Source organism: Oncorhynchus clarkii, chromosome 12 (assembly GCF_045791955.1).
Source record: "Oncorhynchus clarkii lewisi isolate Uvic-CL-2024 chromosome 12, UVic_Ocla_1.0, whole genome shotgun sequence".
In the NCBI taxonomy this organism is placed as follows: domain Eukaryota; kingdom Metazoa; phylum Chordata; class Actinopteri; order Salmoniformes; family Salmonidae; genus Oncorhynchus; species Oncorhynchus clarkii.
The window spans coordinates 54,542,025-54,563,568 of NC_092158.1; the positions used below are offsets into that span (position 1 = coordinate 54,542,025).

Genomic DNA, 21,544 nt, shown 5'->3' on the forward strand with positions numbered 1-21,544 from the left:
TTTTCTAGGTTGGTCATGTGAGCATCCCACCCAACTGGCAACCTAGAGCAGGGTTTCCCAAACTCGTTGCACGTTGTGGTTTTTGGAATTGGATATTTGAATCAGCTGTGTAGTGCTAGGGCAAAAAACAAAAACGTGCACCTGGGGGAGTGGGGGCAGGACCAAGTTTGGGAAACCCTGACCTAGAGGACCACTGCAGAGGGAATGTGACCATAATACAGGACATATATCCCAACATGGATGAAAATAAAGAAATGCACCACCCAAATACGTTAAAGATTTATTTATTTTAGGAAATTCACGTCACCTTGTACAATTACTCTTTCGTCCATTCTTTAAAACATCATGACAGACACTGAATCGCTGAAACAACATAATATACGATGGGAGGACAAGACACGAGTACATTCTATTTTTTTTTTTAACCACTTGAATAGAAACGGTAAAGGCAAGACTACTTCCTGGCTGTACTCCACAGAGCTGTGTATGTCAGAGCACATAGTAACATCTACAGCAGAAAAATGCTGTCTTGTCATTCTGTTACAGCCTCCTGCTGTTCAGTCCCACACCCCTACACAGAGAGCAGGGCCCTGTTCAAATGCTTTTTAACATGCATCCTTCCTACCTTCCTTGAGGTAATTACTGATATCTTTGAGACTAGATTAGCCCTTGTCAGACCAGTGGTTTCCTCAAGGATGGAAGCATTGTAAAAGTATTGAAACAGACCCAAGACCTGTGCTCTATTGTACCAGGTACACCAGGGTGTCTCCTATGTCTACGCTGAGGCCATTGTCTGTCATAAGGACCTTCCTGTCAGCCAGGCTGATGCTGAAGGACGACTTGTCAGAGATAGGCAGCTTGCCCTGCTCCTCCCTCCCCAGGATGGGCACCCGGCGAGGCCCCAGGACAGGGTCCTCAAAGCACATCAGCTTCACTTTGGACAGGTCTGCAAGGGGACAGGAAGACAATGTAAATGCTTCACTTCAGTCAGGTCTACAGGACATAAGGGACGTGTTGAACAGCAACCTAAAATAAAAAAATTCTGCTAATTGTATGATCAGGAGTTACTGTACAGAAACCAAGAGCACGGTACTCATCTAATTACTACTAGACTTAAACAATTACAACATCTAAAAGAACAATGTATACTCTCAGTAAAGTTTACTTTAAAAGTGAACTCAAGGAAACAGCAATAGCCCAGGGCAGGCTATTAACAAACCTTGATAAAATATGGTTCAATTACACGGTATCAATAGGAAAGCAGTGAAGTCGCAAGGTCTTTTTAGGGGTTTAATAACATGCCTTTAATGAATCTGTTGACTTTGGATAGTCTCCGGATGATGCTGTCTCTGCTGTCGCCCTGTCGGATGTCAATAGTGGTGGTGAAGAGACCGTTGGATGGCTGGGGGTTGAGCAGGGACACTGCCACACCGGGCTAGGGGACACAAACACACAGCTCACTGGTCTGAACTAAATGCATCATTCACGAAGTGTTCAAATCATTATACAGACATACAAATGCATGTTGTCATAAATCACATGTTTTAGTGTCAAGGAATTATTTACCATGGCTGTCAAAAATGTTGAAGTGCACATTGTGGTTTAAGAAAAAATGGTGAAAGTTCTAAAAATAAAAAGATGTCTCAACACTATAATGATGCAACTACAATGATGCAAAAATCTGTGTGGAGGGCTAATCAAGCAGAAATAGTGGTAGGATTTACTTCGGATCTGAAGACACTGAACGGTTTCCCTGGGCAACAGTCCTCCTTTATTTTGTCATCTGCCTCTGATGCGAATACCACATCTATCTGATCAAGCTGGGGATGAAAAGAGGAGAGCGAGAGAGCAAGAGAGAATGAGAAAGATTGAGGGAGAAACTATTAGCACAGTAGCCAGTGTGACATGCAGAGTGTGTTTGAGGCATTGTGAATTCATACTGTGGTGAACAGGTGGAGTGCAAATAAAAGAGCGTTGGCATTGGCCTGAAATCCTGATGCGATTGGCGCTGCAGCAAAGTTACCCCGATTGAACATTCAAGGCAACTGTTGTCGTTTCAGTATAATTGAGACTGGCTACAGAGGGGATTACAAACTAGATCTTTGTGTGTCAATAGCCTCTAAATAAAGGGGGCTGGCTGAATCACTCTGGTCAATAAAGTACTAATAAAGTACACTTCTCTAGTGGGGAATTAGCTTGGATAATGAATGAGGTGGGAAATAGGTTAGATTGATAACACACATAGGGCTGTATGGACAGCAGTGCTCGTAAACAGATACAAAATAGCTGCATTCCACCCTCGAGGTGAGGGATAAATGAACAGGCAAACTAAAAAAGAGAAGTCAACAGGAACGAGGGATGTTTAAAAACAACAGCTTGATGGATGTATACACTTGTTTCGGTGATGACCAGGGGGCTAAGAGTTAGAGAACGAACATCAGGTTGTGGAGTCTGTCCTCCACAACATATTCCATGAAACGTGCAGTGCTGGGAGAAAGTGAGGGAAGAGTGTTTGGTGTACCTCCAAAGAGTTAGTCAGATAAACTAGGTTCTCCAGCAGCACGGCTCGCTCGTCAAACTCCAGTTCCAGGTCCAGAACCCTGGCGCCATTCTTCTCCAGGTTTTCCTGAGGAACACAACACACAGCAGTTAGCCTTAAAGCGCTTGTGTTCACATCCGTTTATTTGACACACAGCACGGTTTTACAGTTAACACAGGCAATCTGGCTTGGAAGACTTTATTTGTTTGATCACTTTGGCACAGCCATACCTCTAGCAATACACCATGCTGAGCTCTGAACCACTGAGTAAGGCTAGCAAATCACTGTTGTGCTGCCCCTGTATGAATACAATTGATTTAATGAAGGGAATCTTGTCCTCAATGTGCTTAACTGTACAGAGAGATGTTAATTTTTATTAGTCTCCTTGTGAGAATGCAGAGCCTGGCAGAGGTCAGCCGAGAACCCTGTTATAGTGATACCCCCCCACCCCCACCCCACCACAGATCAGGGCCCTGGGGGAGCAGAAAAGGGCCAACCCTCCTGTCCTCAGCCTCACCTTGATCATGGCCACGAATGGCATCATTCTCTTCATGTACTTTTTGAGCTCCGGCAGGGCGCCAAGCTCCATGGCAATGACCTTGTTATCAGGCAGAGCGCCCTTGTTGCTCTGAACACACACACAGGGAAGAACACACACACACGTACAGGGGGGGAGAGTGTCAGAGTCTATCATCAAGGGGATTCCAGGTTGTCAGCAGAATGACATTCTCTGCCTCTGGGCAGATCACAGCTCACAGTAGGGTCTCTCCATTCTGTTGCAACTCCACCCCAAAACAACAGGAGGGAACAGCTTGAACTCACATTTTATAACTATCTATTTCTAAACAGACTTAGGATGTCTCACAAATGGCACCCTATTCCCTATATAGTGCACTACTTTTGACCAGAAACCTATAGGACCCAGCCTATGAGCCCTGGTAAAAAGTAGTGCACTACATAGGAAATAGGGTGTCCTTTGGGACTCAGATTAAAAACCTAGTTGAGTCAGGTTCATAGTGGATTCTTTCCCCCAGATTCTCTCGGTCTGCCTTGTATGATTCCCCATCAGGCAGATTCCTGGGGGTTGGTACTTGCCTTGTAGTGTTTTCCCAGCAGCGAGAGGGCGCTGTGCTGCCAAGAGGGGTACGTCTTGGCAACGTAGATAGTGCAGTGGGAGGGCTTGGCCGTGGGCTTCACGTCACCCTTCTGTTGAGGGGAGGGACACAGACAGAGAGACGGAAAACGGAGAGCTCAGTCAGTCTGCTAGTACTGTTCTAGTCTTATTAAACAACAGCAGTAGCATTACCTTGGCTGCGATGCGCATCAGAGCAGGCAGTCCTGATCCAGCCTGACATCCATTATCACACCGCCTGGGTTAACATGACATGACTGAGAAAAGTCACTCTAGTTAATGCTGCCAGGCCTACTCTACTCCGTTATACAAGATCACCCTCTGCTGAAACCTATCGGCAGTAGTCATTATCCCGCTCTAAAAGCTACTGTGTGAACTAGTCTCTGTGCCAAGTGGAGCCGGGCATCCGTGAACTCATTTTACATGACAGCTGTCGTCTCTTCCAGTCACCATGCTAGACACTTTGCCTTCACGGTCATCTCCCCCCCCCCCTCTCTTCTTAGATGAGTAGTGGAGGGTGTGTGTGAGCCGCACATTAAATATGTCTAGTCCCCATGGCAGGATGCTACAGCTACTCTAATGGTCTCTGAAGTAGAGCTGTTCTCACTGATGGTCACGATTCAATCCGTGTCGCGGAAGTTAAGCTATATAGTGCGATTGAAACGTATGGGTAATTTCCGATTGAGTATACAAATTCAAGTGTTGTAAAAAAAATATTTAAAAAAGGACAACATGAATATGATGTATATGAGTATGAAAGCGAGAGCTTCAAGTTGTTAATATTCTCCTTTGCCAAATAATTAGATATAGCTAGAACTATATATTAATTATAGGATCTGTGCTCCCTGCTGCCTCCAGGCACTTACTAATGGAATGTCAAAATGTAGACAAGGTTGAAAAATAAACATACATGCTAGAAGCTATGACTATATAGCGCTCCGCCATACACGCATGTTACTAAAACGGAATACTACACAGGATAACCTGATGATGGTGATGGAACCTGACATTTTAACATCTGTCTAGGACTGTATCCATTTGAGAGTGAGAGCTCATTGGTCTCTGCAGTGCTGTGAGAACATTACTAAAACAATGAGATCTAACATGTCACTATTGGGGAATGGCTGCACAACTTAGTGGGATTTGCCTGTAGCCAAGGCTGGTATTGTCATGGTTTAATTAAGTGACTTGTTTTCTGGCTCAATGTGCTCTGTGAAAGGGAGAAGATTCTGCAGGACTAGTGTGTCTCATTTAACAATTAGGCTATTCATCAAACATGAACCACAAAAGTGCATTTCAAAACTTAGTTCAGCTCCCTAAAGCACACAATATTCACTCACGGTATTACTGTGGTACTGGTACAAATGTATTGTCATTGCAATAAAATGGCTAGTTCCCTGTTGGCTGTGTGCCCAGATCTCTCTGCACCTTGGCAGAGCGTTAATGTGACCTTGCTCTTAGCGGGGTGCCAGGTAGCTAGCTATAGGTCTTACCTTGATCTTAGTGGGGTGCCAGGTGGCTATAGGTCTTACCTTGCTCTTAGTGGGGTGCCAGGTAGCTAGCTATAGGTCTTACCTTGCTCTTAGTGGGGTGCCAGGTAGCTAGCTATAGGTCTTACCTTGCTCTTAGTGGGGTGCCAGGTAGCTAGCTGTAGGTCTTACCTTGCTCTTGGGGGGTGCCAGGTAGGCCTTGAGACGTATTCTTAGGTCATGTGCTGTCTCCATGACGTACTGAGAAGAGCGCATCAGCACCTCGTCTACTGGACCTGCCACTGGCCACAATGCTTTCATCAGAGAGCCAGTCTGGGGAGAGAGGAGGGGGTATTATGGCAATATTTATGACCACAACCTTTTTGGGGGGAGGGGGTTGCGGTTCCAACTTCAGTAGGGAAAGCTGATCCTCCATCCTTTTTTTAAAGCCAAACGTAACTGGACTGCGAAAGGGGAAATTGTATAGAAAATAGTTACAGCGTAACCTATTAAAAATGTGTTATTCTGAAACAAAGTATAGCCTTTCATCCCGACAAGGTTCTGATATGGATGCATGGCCTTTAGAGGTTGTCATATTGTGAGCCCTGTCCCCCTTACCTTGCCCATGAGACCCCAGGTGTGTTCACAGAGGTGTGGGCAGATGGGGGCCAGCAGCAGGGTCTGCTTCTCAATGAACTGGAACACCAGGTCCCGGTGCATCCCCTCGATGGCCAGCTCCCTGTACTTATCCTTGGCTGCCTGCCAGGACACACACACACAGTTTAGGGTCTCGTCACTGGTGATTGGGAATGCTGCACACAGCCCAAACACTGACAGATGTCAGCTTGTTACCTGGAACTCAAAGAAGCCGCTCTTCAACGCCTCCTTGTACATCATCCTCTGATAGTGCTGCTCGGTCTTCATGATGCCTGCATTCATGTCACTGAACAGGGGGAAATAAGTCAACAAGTCTTAGAACTATGCTAAGGTAAGACATTTATCCTCGCTAAAGATCAATTAGTTGGAGTTTGGATGACGAATCCACACAAATGTGTGTCTCATTGGACTGTACCTGCTGAACACGCGGTCGTTGAAGGTGTCGGCTGGCCCGGTCCTCAGGTTGTTCTGATTGGCTATCATCTCCTTGACCCACTCCACCCAGGTGTAGAGGCGCAGGATGCCAGCGTCGGCCATGGCCTCCACAAAGTTAGCGTCTTCCACTGTGTCTCCCGCATCCGCCAGGGCCATGCGCATCCCTGGGCAAAGGCACACACAATATGGTAAGACTGTGTGCGTTCCCTGAGTGTTAAACACAAACACACTATTACAGCGGCACTGCTAGAAACAAGCACTTTGGCACTAAAAAAGCAGAGTCCGCTCAATTTGTTAAATGATGCATAATAACAATCAGAGCTTCAAAACAATTCCCCTCCATCCTCTCCTGTCTACTACAAAAGTATGTGAAGAGCGCAGTGTATTTAGGCAGTCCAACTTCTACATAAATAACCAGAACGAAGCACTCCGCCACAGGCATGGCATCATCTCAAAATTATTCATCTCCCATCACCACTCTGGGACAGATGGCATTGATTTCTATTCTCCAAGTAGGAAGAGGAGATCAAAAGGCAGGCAGGAGAAGCTATCCCACTGCTCTGCTCCCCCTTCCTCTTCTGTTCCTCAAATAAAGCTAGCCACCCTCCCATCAGAGGAGAAACAGAAGGAAACATTGAGAAGTAAAGAATAACTAATTGATTATGCTAACGACTTCCGGAAATAAATGACTGCTCCTCTCATCAAGCTTCCTAGCAATTAGGAAGCATTGTGGTAAGAGGCTGGAATGCTTACCGTCAGCAGAGAACTTGGCGATGGCTTCACTCAGAGTGAGGAAATTGCCCGTGGATTTAGACATCTGATGAATACAAACACAGATTGTTAAGAGGATCACACACAAACACACGCTTTTTGTGTAAGACACTGACGTCTTAAGACAAACACACCGCTCCCATCATGCCAGAGCAGGAGACAGAAAAAGGAGAGTTCATTGCAGTTAACAAAATCAATTTGAGAAGGAAATAAACGCACCTTTTCAGAGTTCAATAACAGGTGACCATTGGCTCGGACTGCCTGCGGCCATTTTCCGCTGTGTACACAAAGATAATCTCCTTGAAAATCATGGGGCTCTCTGGAGGGATTGTCTTACATTCCATACAATCGGCAAGGCGTCAAACCCATAACTGATTAGACCCTGCAGTGAATTGCCATTAGGCTTAAAGCTGGGCGATATGGGCAAGAATCCATTTCATGATAAATGTACTGAATTATCACAATAACGATAAGTTTATAACAATGTGCACTAGTTACTTTTTTTAAATATTACCCTTAAAACTACTTTTTTGGGCCTCCCGGACGGCGCAGTGGTTAAGGGCGCTGTACTGCAGCGACAGCTGTGCCATCAGAGACTCTGGGTTCGCGCCCAGGCTCTGTCGTAACCGGCCGGTAACAGTGCGCGCTAACCAAGGTGCACGGTGTTTCCTCCGACACATTGTTGCGGTTGGCTTCCGGGTTGGATGCGCGCTGTGTTAAGAAGCAGTGCGGCTTGGTTGGGTTGTGTATCGGAGGACGCATGACTTTCAACCTTCATCTCTCCCGAGCCCATACGGTAGGATAGTACGGTAAGATAGTAAGTAAGATAGTAGCTACTAAACAATTGGATAACACGAAATTGGTAAGAATTTTTTTTTTAAATAAAAAATAAAAAAATACTTTTTTGAATGGTTGTGGCTACCATTGTCTTGTTTCATTTCAAACTTCAAATTCCTCTACGTAAGGCTACGGTATTCTAGCAAAGCATGTAAACGTTTAAATCTAAACTATTATATATATATATATATATATTAATTAGGAGGAATAACGGACTTGTACCCCTGCAGCAGCCCTAGAACCAGAGAGAGGCAGGCAGGCAGAGACAGGAAGGTGGTACGTCTCACCTGTCATTGGGCCACATGGCCACGTGGTTGTACAGGTAGTAGGATAGGTGGTTGGGCACCAGGTCCTTCCCAGACACACGGGCATCCACGGGGTACCAGTACTCAAACTCCCTCCTCAGCCTCTGCAGGTGCTCCTTGGGGATGTCCGTCTTGGGGAAGGCAGAGCTCTTGAAGAAGATGAAGTCCCACACCTCCCTGGTCATCTGCTCTGGCCTTACAGAGAGAGAGAGTGCAGGCACAGACTCAGATTATGTAGTGGCTCCAATAGTACTGTATCCATAACCAAATAGGGATTTAAAAATCTGGCACAGCGCATTTATCCTCTTCTTCAAAAAGGAATACATGTGCAAAACAGTACATGATGATCATACATCTCCAACTTCTAAAATACAAACTTTCTCCATTGCAATATGTTTAAAAGGACATCTGAACATGCTGCAATATCTTCCGTCTGCATCTACAGATGCCTATCGCCGCTAAATAAGACAACCAACCGCGTGAGAGTCGAGTGGCACATACTTGATCCCTAGAGGAGAGGGTCCCTGTCCGTTGAGCACTCCCCCCTGGAGGAAGTGAGCCACGGTGTAGTAGGCCATGTAAATGGTGGAGTCAGATAGGGACTCAATCAGCCACTGCTGGTCCCATGGCAACCTTGTACCTATGGCAACAAGCACACAGTACAACAAACAACAACAATCAAACACTTAATGTGAACAGTAAGGGATATGATTATCATATCATTACTATGGCTTAGCATGCTGGGTCCACCAATGAAATGGATAACTGATCATTAAGCATGTGAAACGTGTCCTTCCTGCAGTATGGCACATGACCTACTAAAACATGCTTCAGAATGTTTTCTGACAATGTGACTCTATGGGGTCTAGTTATAGACTGTATTTTATAGCTATAGCTAGGCCCAGAGTTGTAAGGTCACATGGTCAGTAAAACCTCCTGGTTCTGCACAGAATCCGCTCTGTTGTGACAAACTAACTCCAACTCCCGTCACCCTCCTCCAACTCCCGTCACCCTCCTCCAACTCCCGTCACCCTCCTCACCCAGTCCGTAGGTACGAGAGCAGGCGTGCTCCTGGAGCCAGTCCAGAGTGGCCTCAAAGTTCTTCCTCGTCTCGTCACAGAACCTAAAGAGTCAAACATATACAGGAAGCACAGTTTGATCAACAAAATCGTCAACACACTGACACATTGCTTTGACAAGGAGCTTGTTAGCAGTGGTATAGTCACTGGAGGGAGCTGGGGCAGTTGAGCGACAGAACAGCGGAATGACTCACGTCTCCAGTGGCTTCAGGCATTCCATGGCCTGCTGTTTCCACTCTTTGTCTCCATAATCCAGATACCTGTCAGACGGACACCACATACTTTAGAAATTCAGCTCAGAAATGTTCAGTTTAGAGTTTCCCTAATAATTACCCTTAGATACTTGTCTATGCTGTCAGGTAGCCTTGGATCCACACTGAACATCGCACCGTTTCACCATTGCTATCAGTGAATAGACACAACAGGAAAAACTACCATAAATCAGGGAGTATTTTCAGGCTCCCATACTCACCACTGGTCGCATAGTGCCACCACACACTCGTCTGAAGAGCGAGACATCACCTGCTTCTCTGGCTCCATGTAGATCAAAGCTTCGCCCTGGGAACATTGGTAGAGATCCCAATTAGAAAACAGAGACACATAATAAAGAACCGTATTAAACACATCATACAGGTCAGAGAAAGAACCAACAGTAGCATTCAGCACCACATTGTAAACATAGTTGCAGAAAATAAACAGAAACGCAATAAATAGATTGGTATCAAATAATTGATTTCAACCAGGGTACCTTCTCCACCATCATCTTCTGGATGGGTTTCTTGACATCCTGCACCTTTTGGCCCTTGTAGCCTTCAACCAGCATGATCTGAGAAAAGAAGACCATTCATTAGAAAATCAGAGAACATGTGGTTGTTGATTTTTCATATACCATTGTATGTTGTTGAACACCTCTGATGCACATCTATAGCCCCAAGTATCCTGAACTGTTCTATGGGGATAAATAAAGCTGCATTGTATTATACGTATGCATAGTCGAGATGTTCTGTGTAGCCATTAGGACTCACCCCTTCATAGAAGCCCTTGAGGTAAACCTTCTCCTTGGCCTCTGCCAGCTTCTCACGGTCATTCTGGCTCTGGATCTTCAACTCGTCACACACCAGAGGAGCAGACAGGTTCCCATAGCCAGGGATCTCAATGATGGGCACCTGGAGGAGTAGGCAGCAGTGAATATTAGGCACACACTGCACTGTCTGATCATTTAGGGACCGGATAAAAGACGTGAGAGGCAAGGCGATGGTGTCAGTGTGACTTAAGCTTACCGGCTCAAAAGGTAGGACCATCTTGTCTTCGATACCATATTTCTCTCTCAGGGCCTATAAGAGGAATCCAAGTGATCTCCAATTACATCAATAACAAAAACACATTTTGCAATGCATAGGTTAACTAAAATAGACCAGTAGCCACAAACGGGCACAGTTTTGTACAGTTAGTGTCACCTGTTTCTTTTTGATATCCCTGAGGGCAGCGATGTCATCAGGTGCGTCGGACGGTACGCTGGTGACAATTCCAGTGCCTGGGGGGGGGGGTCACAAAACAAGTGGACCAGGGTCACATGACAAACAAAACCAACATCTACAAAAAACAAGACATGCCCCTGCTGTGTCCTCTGAGGTAGTCATTGCCTTTTCTATCAAACACAGGATGATGCGCATTAGAGCGAACAAAGCCATAGATATCTGCTTTCTGATATTTCAATTCAGCCACACCATTTTGATGCAGATGTAAACGCCTGGAGCACAGAGGACCAAAATTATTAATTGTAATGACCAATAGTGCAGCATCCCATCAGGTGTACATCAGTAAGTCACAACTTGTCTGTCGGCCCTGCATTCAAGACCAAAATTGGTTAAAGAAATGTTTGATAAACAAAAAAGTAGACCAGTTTAAAAAGGACAAAAAATGTCACCGCTGTGCCATATAGCGATGAACTGATACACAAAACGACACCGGATTCAAAATTTAGCATTTTTCAATTGACCAAAATTGTAGCAAAATATGTAGATTTTCTTTGTTTGCAGGTTCAGTAACGGCTGAAAAATTGCAACATTACCCGGAACCAACGCAGCAAATCGCACTGTTGGTTGACTTTAAAAGTCCTAGTCAATCGATCAATAATATAATACTCTTAGCAAAAAAATCTCTTTAATTTACAATCTGTAGAAACAATGATAATAGAAAGGTTCAGAACTTGTGTGAAACATCACAGCAGAGTCAAAAAATGTAATCTAAAAATAAAATGGATGGTGTTCAAAGATTGATGGGAGGGGGTTGAGGGGAGCTGAATAATGGGACTAAAAACAAAAAGATAACTATTGTAAAATATACTGTGTCCGTAAAATGCATATTACTGTGCAGTCGGAAAATATTCAGACCCCTTGACTTCTTCCACATTTGGTTACGTTACAGCCTTATTCCAAAATGGATCAACAACAAAAAAGTCCCCTAAATCTACACACAACACCCATAATTACAACTAGAAAAAAGGTTGAGAATTTTTTTGCAAATGTATTAAAAAATAAAACATTAACACAAGTATTCAGACTCTTTGCTAAGAGACTAAATTGAGCTCAGGTGCATGTTGTTTCCATTGATCATCCTTGAGATGTTTCTACAACTAGATTGGAGTCCACCTGTGGTAAATTCAATTGATTGGTCATGATTTGGGAAGGTACACAACTGTCTATACAAGTTCCCACAGTTGACAATTCGAAGGAATTGTCAGTAGAGCTCCGAGACAGGATTGTGTCGAGGCACAGATCTGGGGAAGGGTCCCAAAAAATGTCTGCAGCATTGAAGGTCCCCCAAGAACACAGTGGCTTCCATCATTCTTAAATGGAAGAAGTTAAGAACCTCCAAGACTCTTCCTAGAGCTGGCCGCCCGACCAAACGGAGCAATTGGGGGAGAAGGGCCATGGTCAGGGAGGTGACCAAGAACCCAGAGCTCCTCTGTGGTGATGGTAGAACCTTCCAGAAGGACAACCATCGCTGCAGCAGTCCATCAATCAGGCATTTATGGTAGAGTGACCAGATGGAAGCCACTCCTCAGTAAAACGCACATGACAGCCTGCTTGGAGTTTGCCAAAAGGAGCCGAAAGTGCTCTCAGGCCATGAGAAACAAGATTCTCTGGTCTGATGAAACCAAGATTGAACTCTTTGGCCTGAAAGTCAAGCGTCACATCTGGAGGACACCTGGCACCATCCCTGCGGTGAAGCATGGTGGTGGCAGCATCATGCTATGGGGATGTATTTCAGCGGCAGGGACTGGGAAACTAGTCAGGATCGAAGGAAAAGATGAACGGAGCAAAGTACAGAGAAATCCTTGATGAAAACCTGCGCCTCAGGACCTCAGACTTGAGCAAAGGTTCACCTTCCAAAGGGACAACAACCCTAAGCACACAGCCAAGACAACACCAGATTGGCTTCAGGACAAGTCTCTCAATGTCCTTGAGTGGCCTAGCCAGAGTCTGGACTTGAACCTGATCTCCGGAGATCTGAAAATAGCTGTGCAGCGACGCTTCCCGTCCAACTTGACAGAGCTTGAGAAGACCTGCAGAGAAGAATGGGAGAAACTCCCCAAATACAGGTGTGCCAAGCTTGTACCGTCATACCCAAGAAGACTCGCTGCCAAAGGTGCAAACTACCTCCCCTCCAGGACACCTTCAGCACCCGATGTCACAGTTAGGCCAAAAAGATCATCAAGGACAATAATCACCTGAGCCACTGCCTGTTCACACCACTACCATCTAGAAGGTGAGGTCAGTACAGGTGCATCAAAGCTGGGACGGAGAGACTGAAAAACAGCTTCTATCTAGCTCAAGACCATAAGACTTAAATAGCCATCACTAGCACATAGACGCTGCTGCCTACATACATAGCCTTAATCACTGGCCACTTTAATAAAATGGAACACTAGTCATTTTAATCATGTTTACATATCTTGCATTACTCATCTCATATGTATACTGTATTCTATACTATCTACTGTATCAGTCTATGCCGCTCTGACATTGCTCATCCATATATATTCTTAATTCCATTCTAAATTCCATTTACTTAGATTTGTGTGTATGTTGTGAAATTGTTAGATATTACTGCACTGTCAGAGCTAGAAACAAGCATTTAGCTACTCCCGCAATAACATCTGCTATACACGTGTCAATAAAATATGATTTGATTTTAACAAAGTACTGAGTAAAGGGTCTGATTACTTACATGTGATATGATTTATTTGTTATAATTGATAAAAAATGTCTAAACCACTTTTTGCTTTGTCGTTATGAGGTATTGTGTGTAGATTGAGGGGGGGGGGGACAATTGAATCAATTTTAGAATAAGGCTGTTACAAAATGTGGAAAAAGTCATGGGGTGTGAATACTTCCCGAATGCACTTTAGAAGTGTAAGTGTTGTTGTCTATTAGTTTACTTCAATTAAGGGAGGGGTGGTAGTGTTGGGGGAATATAATAAAGACACATAAAAAATATTTATCAATAAAATATGGGGGATTGGAAATGATGCAGGCAATTACATTGATGGAAGCCACAATCCATCTGTAATATTAAAGCTGATCTACCCCCTAATAAAAAGTAATCTCTGTTGTCCATTTCAGCAATGTTCACTGTGCTCTACAATGACTTATGTCTCCTTCACTTTAGCTCTTCAAAAGGAGGACTGCCTCAAGCCGTCTCAATGTGCTCTAGCAGAGACAGGATGGATGCAGTTAAAAAGCGGTATTTGGAGCATTCTCAATACTTTATTCCAATACCTTTGTCCTCCTTGATGGTAAGCATGGGCAGGGCATAGATGGTCCGGTAAGATGACAGCGGGGCACTAAGAGCACATCCAAGAATATCCTACAGAGAACGTAAAAAGACATTTACCACTATGTGAGTGTGTGGTGTCAAACTCATAAGGTGCGTGCGTGTGTGTCAGAGGGAACTCAGGCTATTTAACGTACATTATTGCATAAATGTGTGTGCAGACACTTAAACATAAGGATGTAATTTAAATGTGCACACCTTTCCCAGAACATCCATGATCACTGTAACCTTGCCGTTCTCCTTGGTGAAGCCTTGGTAAGACATGTTCCTAGCTGACCTCCTCGTGCTAATGAACACGTCTCCACAGGCCATCTCAAAGGCTATGTACTTGATGTCAGGATGGACCCAGCAGTTAGTCTGGCCAAACATGGTCTCTGGTCTGAGAGTAGCTGCCACCAAGAAGATGTTCTTTCCTTTAAGGCCACTGAGGGTAACAGTTTTCAGAAGAGTATTTGCAGGAGGTGGATGGTAGTCTTTCCCCAACCAGCAACAAATGTTACCTGCTATCAGGCAAAACTGCTAGGTCTAAAATGTGACAAAGTTGATTGTATATCATATCAATGACAATGTAGGTCATGCTAAAAAAAAACACTATGTCTAGTCTGCTACATACAGTACCTTAGTTTTGCAGGGTAGGGCTCTACAACCTTCATCTTGATGAGGGTATACTCCTGTGGTCCAACTCCCTAGAATGTAAAAACGTGATTATAGAGCTGCAGCTACACAACAGAGGGACAAAACCTCATTGAGATTATGTTCCTGCCAGCCATCTATACCATGCAGTGTCAGAGGAAGAACCTAAAAATTGTCAAACTCCAGCGACCCAAGTCATAACCTGTTCCCTCTGCTACAGCAAGTCTAGAACCAACATGACCCTGAAAATCTTCTACCCCCTAGCCATAAGTCTACTAAATAGTTGATTAAATAACCAAATAGCTACCTGGACTATCTGCACTGACACCTTTTCCACTAACTTTGACTCATCAGATACACTGCTGCTACTGTTTATTATATGTCACTTTATTCCAAGTTATATCTACTTCTCTAAATCAATTACTTCATACTCCTGCATATCGACTCAATACAGGTACCCCGTATATATAGCCAAGTTATCACTACTCATTGCACATTTATTATTTCTCCATTTTCTTTCTCTCTGCATTGTTGGAAAGGGCCCGTAAGTAAGCATTTCATTGTTACCTGTTTTTTCCAAAGCATTTGATGAATAAAATGTAATGTAGTGGCAAGAAAATCTCACCTCTCCAGTCTGCCTGTCATGGTCCATACATGGCTGTCCATCTTTTGGAGAGTAGATGGTATACCTGCAAAAAGTTAGAATGTAAATCAATGTAATAATGCTACAAGGTTTACACATTGCAAGGTTATAATAAACCTTTCCAAGTCCTAAACATACCTTTTACCAAACTTGATTTTCTTCCTCTCTTTCAGGGTGATGAACTGCCACCTCACGAAGGAGTCGTAGAAAGGGTTGACATCGGTTGTGATGAAGGAGCGTCGCCAGTCCACCTGTGATATAATTATGCTTAAGAACCAGGACAGCACCTAAAATACTTTCAAAGTGAAGTAATGGTTGTTGATCTGTACATTTAGATCTGAATCTTAACTTGAGAACCACACATTTAACTTTCAAATAGTCATACATAGATGTCATTGCTACAGTACTGTTTTTAATTGGTTAACTTTGCATAGGCTTACATTTAAGTCATGTTTAAAAACCCAATTTCAATGCAACATACCAAAATGAACAATGCAAGAGATTTTGTTGTAGGCAGAAAGCATCGAAGTAGGATTCTATTGCATTGACACGCACGACTCAGCCCGGACTCGACACAGACCGGTGCGGCATAAACAATCAGAGATGCAGTAGGCCTAGATGCAAATAGACCATTGTCAGATATGGATCTGTGCCGTTTATTTTGAACTGGACTGTGTTGACAGCATTAGCGGTCGTGAGTAGATGCGCTTGTTGTGATATCAAAGCGAGAGCTGCATGTAGTCGCGTGTGCACATTTTGTACATATTCTATCCAGTTATTGAGGTATTAGCCCAGTTATAGATCATTTGTAGTCAGCAATAGGGGAGTGATTGCGTCCTTCAAGAGCATAAAATGTGTGCATGCATTTTATTCTTGTATCCCCTTTTTCCTCCCCAATTTCGTGGTATCCAATTGTCCCATCATTGCAGCTCCCGCACGGACTCTGGAGAGGCGAAGGTCAAGTGCCATGCGTCCTCTGAAACACGACCCCGCCAAGCCGCACTGCCTCTTGACACAATGCTCACTTAACCTGGAAGCCAGCCACACCAATGTGTTGGAGGAAACACCTGGTGACCGTGTCAAGAGTGCATGCGCTTGGCCCGCCAGTGGAGACGGTAGAGCGCGATGGGACAAGGACATCCCGGCCGGTCAAACCCTTCACTAACCCGGACGACGCTGCGCCAATTTTGCGTCGCCTCATGGATCTCCCGTTCGCGGCCGGCTGCAACACTGCCCGGTATCAAACCAGGATCTGTAAGTGACTTAGACTTAGTCTCATGGAATGTAGGCCTACATTGAACACCATACATTGGGTGCTACAGTAGGCTGAATGAGAACAGCTATTTCCATGTTAAAGCTGTTATGGGATGCATTTTCTCCATTGTTCTTGACGGTAGGGCACTCTGGTAGGCCTACATTAATGATCAAATAGCGACAGTAGCCAACTTGACCACTGTTAAAACTAACTTAAAGCAGGTACAGTCTCAGTGTTCACAGTAAACGCGTGAGCTGGAAGCTGCATAGAATTTCCACAATGTTCAAGTTAGTGCCCAGGAGACGTGAAATTTGCTTAGTTACAAAATAAAATGAAGAGAACATTTTTCACGATCTGGTTACCTATAACTTCAAACAGTTATGATTTTACATATGTATTAACTTATTTCAGGATATATCTTCTAAAATACCGACAATGTACTCTCATCATATGGAGAATCTACTCTGCGTTAGCTAACTTGAGCTGGCTAACGTTAACCATTAGCCATACAGACCGAGTATTGGTAGTGGTGAGCTACAATTCACCAATCACAATTTGACTTAAACAGCCAGATTCCCCACGTGGGGGACAGATGATCCTGCTCTGATTTTATAGTCTGGGTTGCTCTGACTTCTCCTGTACCAGCAACAGGCTTGCCTCTGGCAAATCATTCCTGCCTGATTGAACTGTTTAGTACCTTGTCTGGACTTCTTTTTCATCCCCCAATTTGTTTGGCCAATTTTTCAACCCGTTCTTCCTATGTATTATTGCCCCTGGAATCTATCTACTTGGATTTACCACACTATATCGCTATTGGATTAGTTGACTCTCCCTCGACCAGTGAAGCAGTCTCTTGCTCTGAAGCGCCTCGCTCCTAACTCCGCCGTCAATCGGTAAGTCTCTACTTTATATCGGCTGGCTTTTGTGTGTTCTGTGGGATCCTGCCTCTGCTAGACTAGTTGGTGTTGATTTCTGGCTTATTACGTAGCTATATCGACCATGGTGGTTGGCTAGCTAGGCTAGTTAGCTGGCTAGGCTAGCGAACAGGCAAAAATATCTAACTTTAACTGGCTGGCTAAGGCAACTGTATATAACATCACTTGATAACTGGTTAGATGGCGTTATGCATTTCCCAAACTTTGGTTTACTTTATTGCATCTGTAAGCTAGGTGTTCATAGCAACTGACTGACTCAACTGGCTGGTAGGGCTAACGTTAGCAGGCAAGTTGGCTCGCAACCTTGCAAGCTGATTTGTAACAAATTCATAAAGTATTTGCTTGTAAGTTGCCTGAACATTTTATTGAAACCAGTAGTAATCAGTGCAAACGATTGTTTAATTTGAAGTTACACATTTGAAGTTATTTATGTTAAGAGTTCACAGTATGGGGAATAGGCTGGCTTGCAAGGCAGTCCATATTACTCACTCCACGGAAAAACATTTTCCGGCATGACATCGGCATTCTGATCGGTTTTATGTAATTACTCGAAAAATAAAAAATTAGTTATAACTTGAATTCAGACTTAAATGCATATACTTATACAAATCCATAGGTTACGTTTTTGCTCCCTACCCTTTAACATCAGGATTCATGGTACTGCATACAAGAATCAAGCTCAGTTTACTGTTTTCTTGTCATTAAATCAAATAGTATTGGTCACATACACATGATTTTCAGAATTTATTGCGGGTGTGGTCGAAATGCTTGTGCTTCTAGCTCTGACAGTGCAGTAATATCTAACAAATGACTCAACATATACCCAAATCTGACTAACATAGTCCACAATACAGTAAATACATATGAGATGAGTAATGCCAGATATGTAAACATTAAAGTGTTCCATTCCTTAAAGTGGCCAGAGATTTCAAGTCTATGCCTATAGGCAACATCCTGTAATGTGCTAATGATGGCTGTTTAACAGTCTGACGGCCTTGAGATAGAAGCTGTTTTTCAGTCTTTCGGTCCCATCTTTGATGCACCTGTACTGACCTGGCCTTCTGGGTGATAGCGGGATGAACAGGAAGTGGCTCGGGTGGTTGATATCCTTGATTATCTTTTTGGCCTTCCTGTGACATTGGGTGCTGAAAGTGTCCTGGAGGGCGGGTAGTTTGCCCCCGGTAATATGTTAGGCAGACCACACCACCCTCTGGAGAGCCTTGCGGTTGCCTGTCCGGAAGCAAGACATCGGTCTGGTTTTCCTTTTGTAGTCCATGATTGTCTGTAGTTCCTGAGCCGTTGAATTGCGACTCCACTTTGTCTCTATACTGACGTTTAGCTTGTTTGATTGCCTGGCGGAGTGAATAACTACACTGGTAATATGGCAGAATATAAACAGTCACCTTGCCATGGTTAAATGCGTTAAATCCTGAAGCGTGGATTCCGATTGGTCAGACAAGCGTTGAATAGTTCGAAGCACTGTTTGAGTTTTTGCATATAGGACGGGAGGAGCAAGATGGAGTCGTGGTCAGATTTTCCCCAAAGGAGGATGGTTGAGGGCCGTCTTATCATTCCGGAAGTTTGAAAAGCAATGGTAGATAGTCTTAGCAGCGCGAGTAGTACAGTCGATATGTTGATAGAACTTCGGCAGCCTAGTCCTTAGATTTGCTTTATTAAAATCCCCAGCTATAATAAATGCAGCCTCAGGATATGTGGTTTCCAGTTTACATAAAGTCAGTCCAGTGAAGTTCCTTAAGGGCCGTCGAGGTATTGGCTTGAGTTGGGATGTAAACGGCCGTGGCAATGACAGAGAACTCTCTTGGGAGATAATAAGGTGGATATTTAATTGATGTATTCTACGTTGAGTGAACAAAAGGACTTGAGATCCTGTATGATCCTAAAATTACACCATGAGTTGTTAATCATGAAATACACCCCTCCGTATCCCGGAGAGATATTTATTCCTTTCTGCGCGATGTATTGAGAATACTGCTGGCTTCACCACTCCGACAGAATATCCAGAGAGAGCCATGTTTTCATTTAACAAAGTATGTTACAGGCCCGATGTCTTTCTGGAAAGAAATCCTTGCTCTAAGCTCATCAACTTTGTTATCCAATGACTGAACATTAGCAAGTAATATACTCGGAAGCGGTTGGAGGTGTGCGCGCCTCCTAAGTCGAACCAGCAGGCAGCCTCGAGACATTATTACTCACCTTCACACCCATCATCTTCAGGTCTTTCACGGTCATGGGTGGGAAGTACTCCAGCCAGTGCGCCGCGTTTGCAAACGGTACTATCTCCATGTCATTCAACCCCAGAGACTTCATTATGTCCCACTGGAATTTTGACCCTCCAGCCTTTGCCACTGCTTTGCTCTGATGATCACACAAGAGATCACAATGAGATTACATGGTGTATGAATGGGAACAATTTCCCCCAAGAATATGAGTAGCGCAGAGGATCAATTGAAATGTTCATCTAAAGTTCACCTTTTTGCCCTTAGCTTTGTCCTTGATGATGAACTCATCTGCAAACTTGGGCTTCTCCTCTTCTTCCTCCTCCTCTTCAGGAAACTGTGGTGGGTTGCCGTAAACCTCCATCTCTCTCTTCAGCTTGTCTGCACAGGCCTGTGGATTAAAATACATTTTAATGTTTAACTTCCAACCATGACATTGTATAATGTACACAGCAAACAAGGGATTAAAATTAACTCACTTTGATTGGCATTCCTGTACAATGCAACCCAAATGGAAATAGGCATTGCTTCCCTTTCAAGCGTTGGAAACCAACAGCAAACTACAAAGAAAAAGACAGATATGTCAGCAAATTGTAAAATGAATCTTTCACAGAGGATATTTAACATAAGACCTGTAAGTCAAATCTATATAAATCTTACCTCGCACTTCGAAAGGCAGAAAGTATGACCAAGATGCAGCCTTCCATTCATGTAAGGGTAGGGGAAGGTGACAAAGTATTTGTTTTTGCTACAAAGGAGAGGGTGGTGCATTAGAAATTGGTTGGGAAAAGTGGACTGGAAAACTAAAATAGAGCGTTGATGATCATAAAATAACAGTCCCAGTAGACTTACTTGGTGCTTTCCCCAATAGTGGTGGGTGCATCACAATCAAACGTTCTTTCCTTCTCCCATTTCTGCTGCATGTCCTCTTCTATCTTTCTGAGGAAGTCCAACTTAGCTGTTCCCTTCCGCTCCTAAAATTAATGTAATGTATAATTTAAATGTATATTTGTTATTATTATTATTAAACATCAAATAGGCGTCTTAACTAGATAGCCAGACGTAGGTCTCTTCCCGGTGTCTAGTTTCGTCTTTTCTAAGTAACGTGTTAGTTGCTAGCTAGCAAGCTAGTTCAAGTTAGCTAATGCTAATGCAGCTAAGTGCTAGCTAACAAAGTAGTTGGCTAGTTATGCATAACATGACTAGCATTAAACCTGAAAAGCATCATACATGCACAAGTAGAGTAAGTAGCCACGACGTACCGTCATTTTGATATAGAAATATACAGAAAACGGTAAAAACTGATAATCTGTCAAGAAAACCCACGCCAACAGCTTCGGCACTTGGCTGATGACATCTACACTACAGCAAGGGACAGCCTATGCAGACTTCTGGGAAATGTAGTATAAGCGAGTGGCTCTTTTACAGTATATGGACACAGACTACTTTCTCTGAGTACAAAAACACAATAAGAATATTTAACACATATATCAACGCATATAAATGCATATAAACTATATATATATATATATATATATGTTTTTTTTAAACAGGGTGAAATGATTTTGATACGATTTTAGGCAAGGTCTTATTTTCCTACCAACTGAGTGAAGAGTCAACCCTGGCCTGGCTCCAGTATTATTGAAACTTTGAAATTGAATTTTTAAATACATTTGCAAAACCTAGAGCGAAATCCTACAAAAGTGTTTTTATTAATATTTTTTTTATTGAGAACAAATCAATACAGAGAAAACATGAGGGAACACAAGTATATATAG

General features: G+C 43.6%; 1 protein-coding gene across 1 annotated transcript; it reads right to left on the minus strand.

Annotated features, from left to right (window-relative positions):
* Positions 1–268: 268 nt before the first annotated feature.
* LOC139420816 (leucine--tRNA ligase, cytoplasmic-like) lies at positions 269–21,144 on the minus strand. Its single transcript, XM_071171114.1, has 32 exons — positions 21,029–21,144; positions 20,619–20,740; positions 20,427–20,514; positions 20,246–20,326; positions 20,020–20,157; positions 19,744–19,905; positions 15,478–15,590; positions 15,322–15,385; positions 14,682–14,749; positions 14,262–14,487; positions 14,009–14,096; positions 10,682–10,758; positions 10,505–10,558; positions 10,250–10,390; positions 9,973–10,050; positions 9,697–9,782; positions 9,419–9,484; positions 9,186–9,268; positions 8,647–8,785; positions 8,128–8,340; positions 7,223–7,280; positions 6,986–7,049; positions 6,213–6,396; positions 5,993–6,083; positions 5,759–5,899; positions 5,333–5,473; positions 3,635–3,745; positions 3,057–3,167; positions 2,522–2,626; positions 1,725–1,820; positions 1,303–1,435; positions 269–946 (listed from the first exon to the last, which is right to left on the minus strand). The coding sequence occupies exons 1-32, from the start codon at positions 21,032–21,034 to the stop codon at positions 741–743; spliced, it is 3,534 nt and encodes a 1,177-aa protein (XP_071027215.1). The 5' UTR covers positions 21,035–21,144; the 3' UTR covers positions 269–740.
* Positions 21,145–21,544: the final 400 nt, after the last annotated feature.

Coding starts and splice junctions, on each gene's coding strand:
- LOC139420816 (XM_071171114.1), bottom strand. Junction 10,759..14,008: donor TACCATCAAGGAGGACAAAG/GTATTGGAATAA, acceptor CCCCCCCCCCAG/GCACTGGAATTGTCACCAGC. Junction 10,559..10,681: donor GGGATATCAAAAAGAAACAG/GTGACACTAACT, acceptor TTCCTCTTATAG/GCCCTGAGAGAGAAATATGG.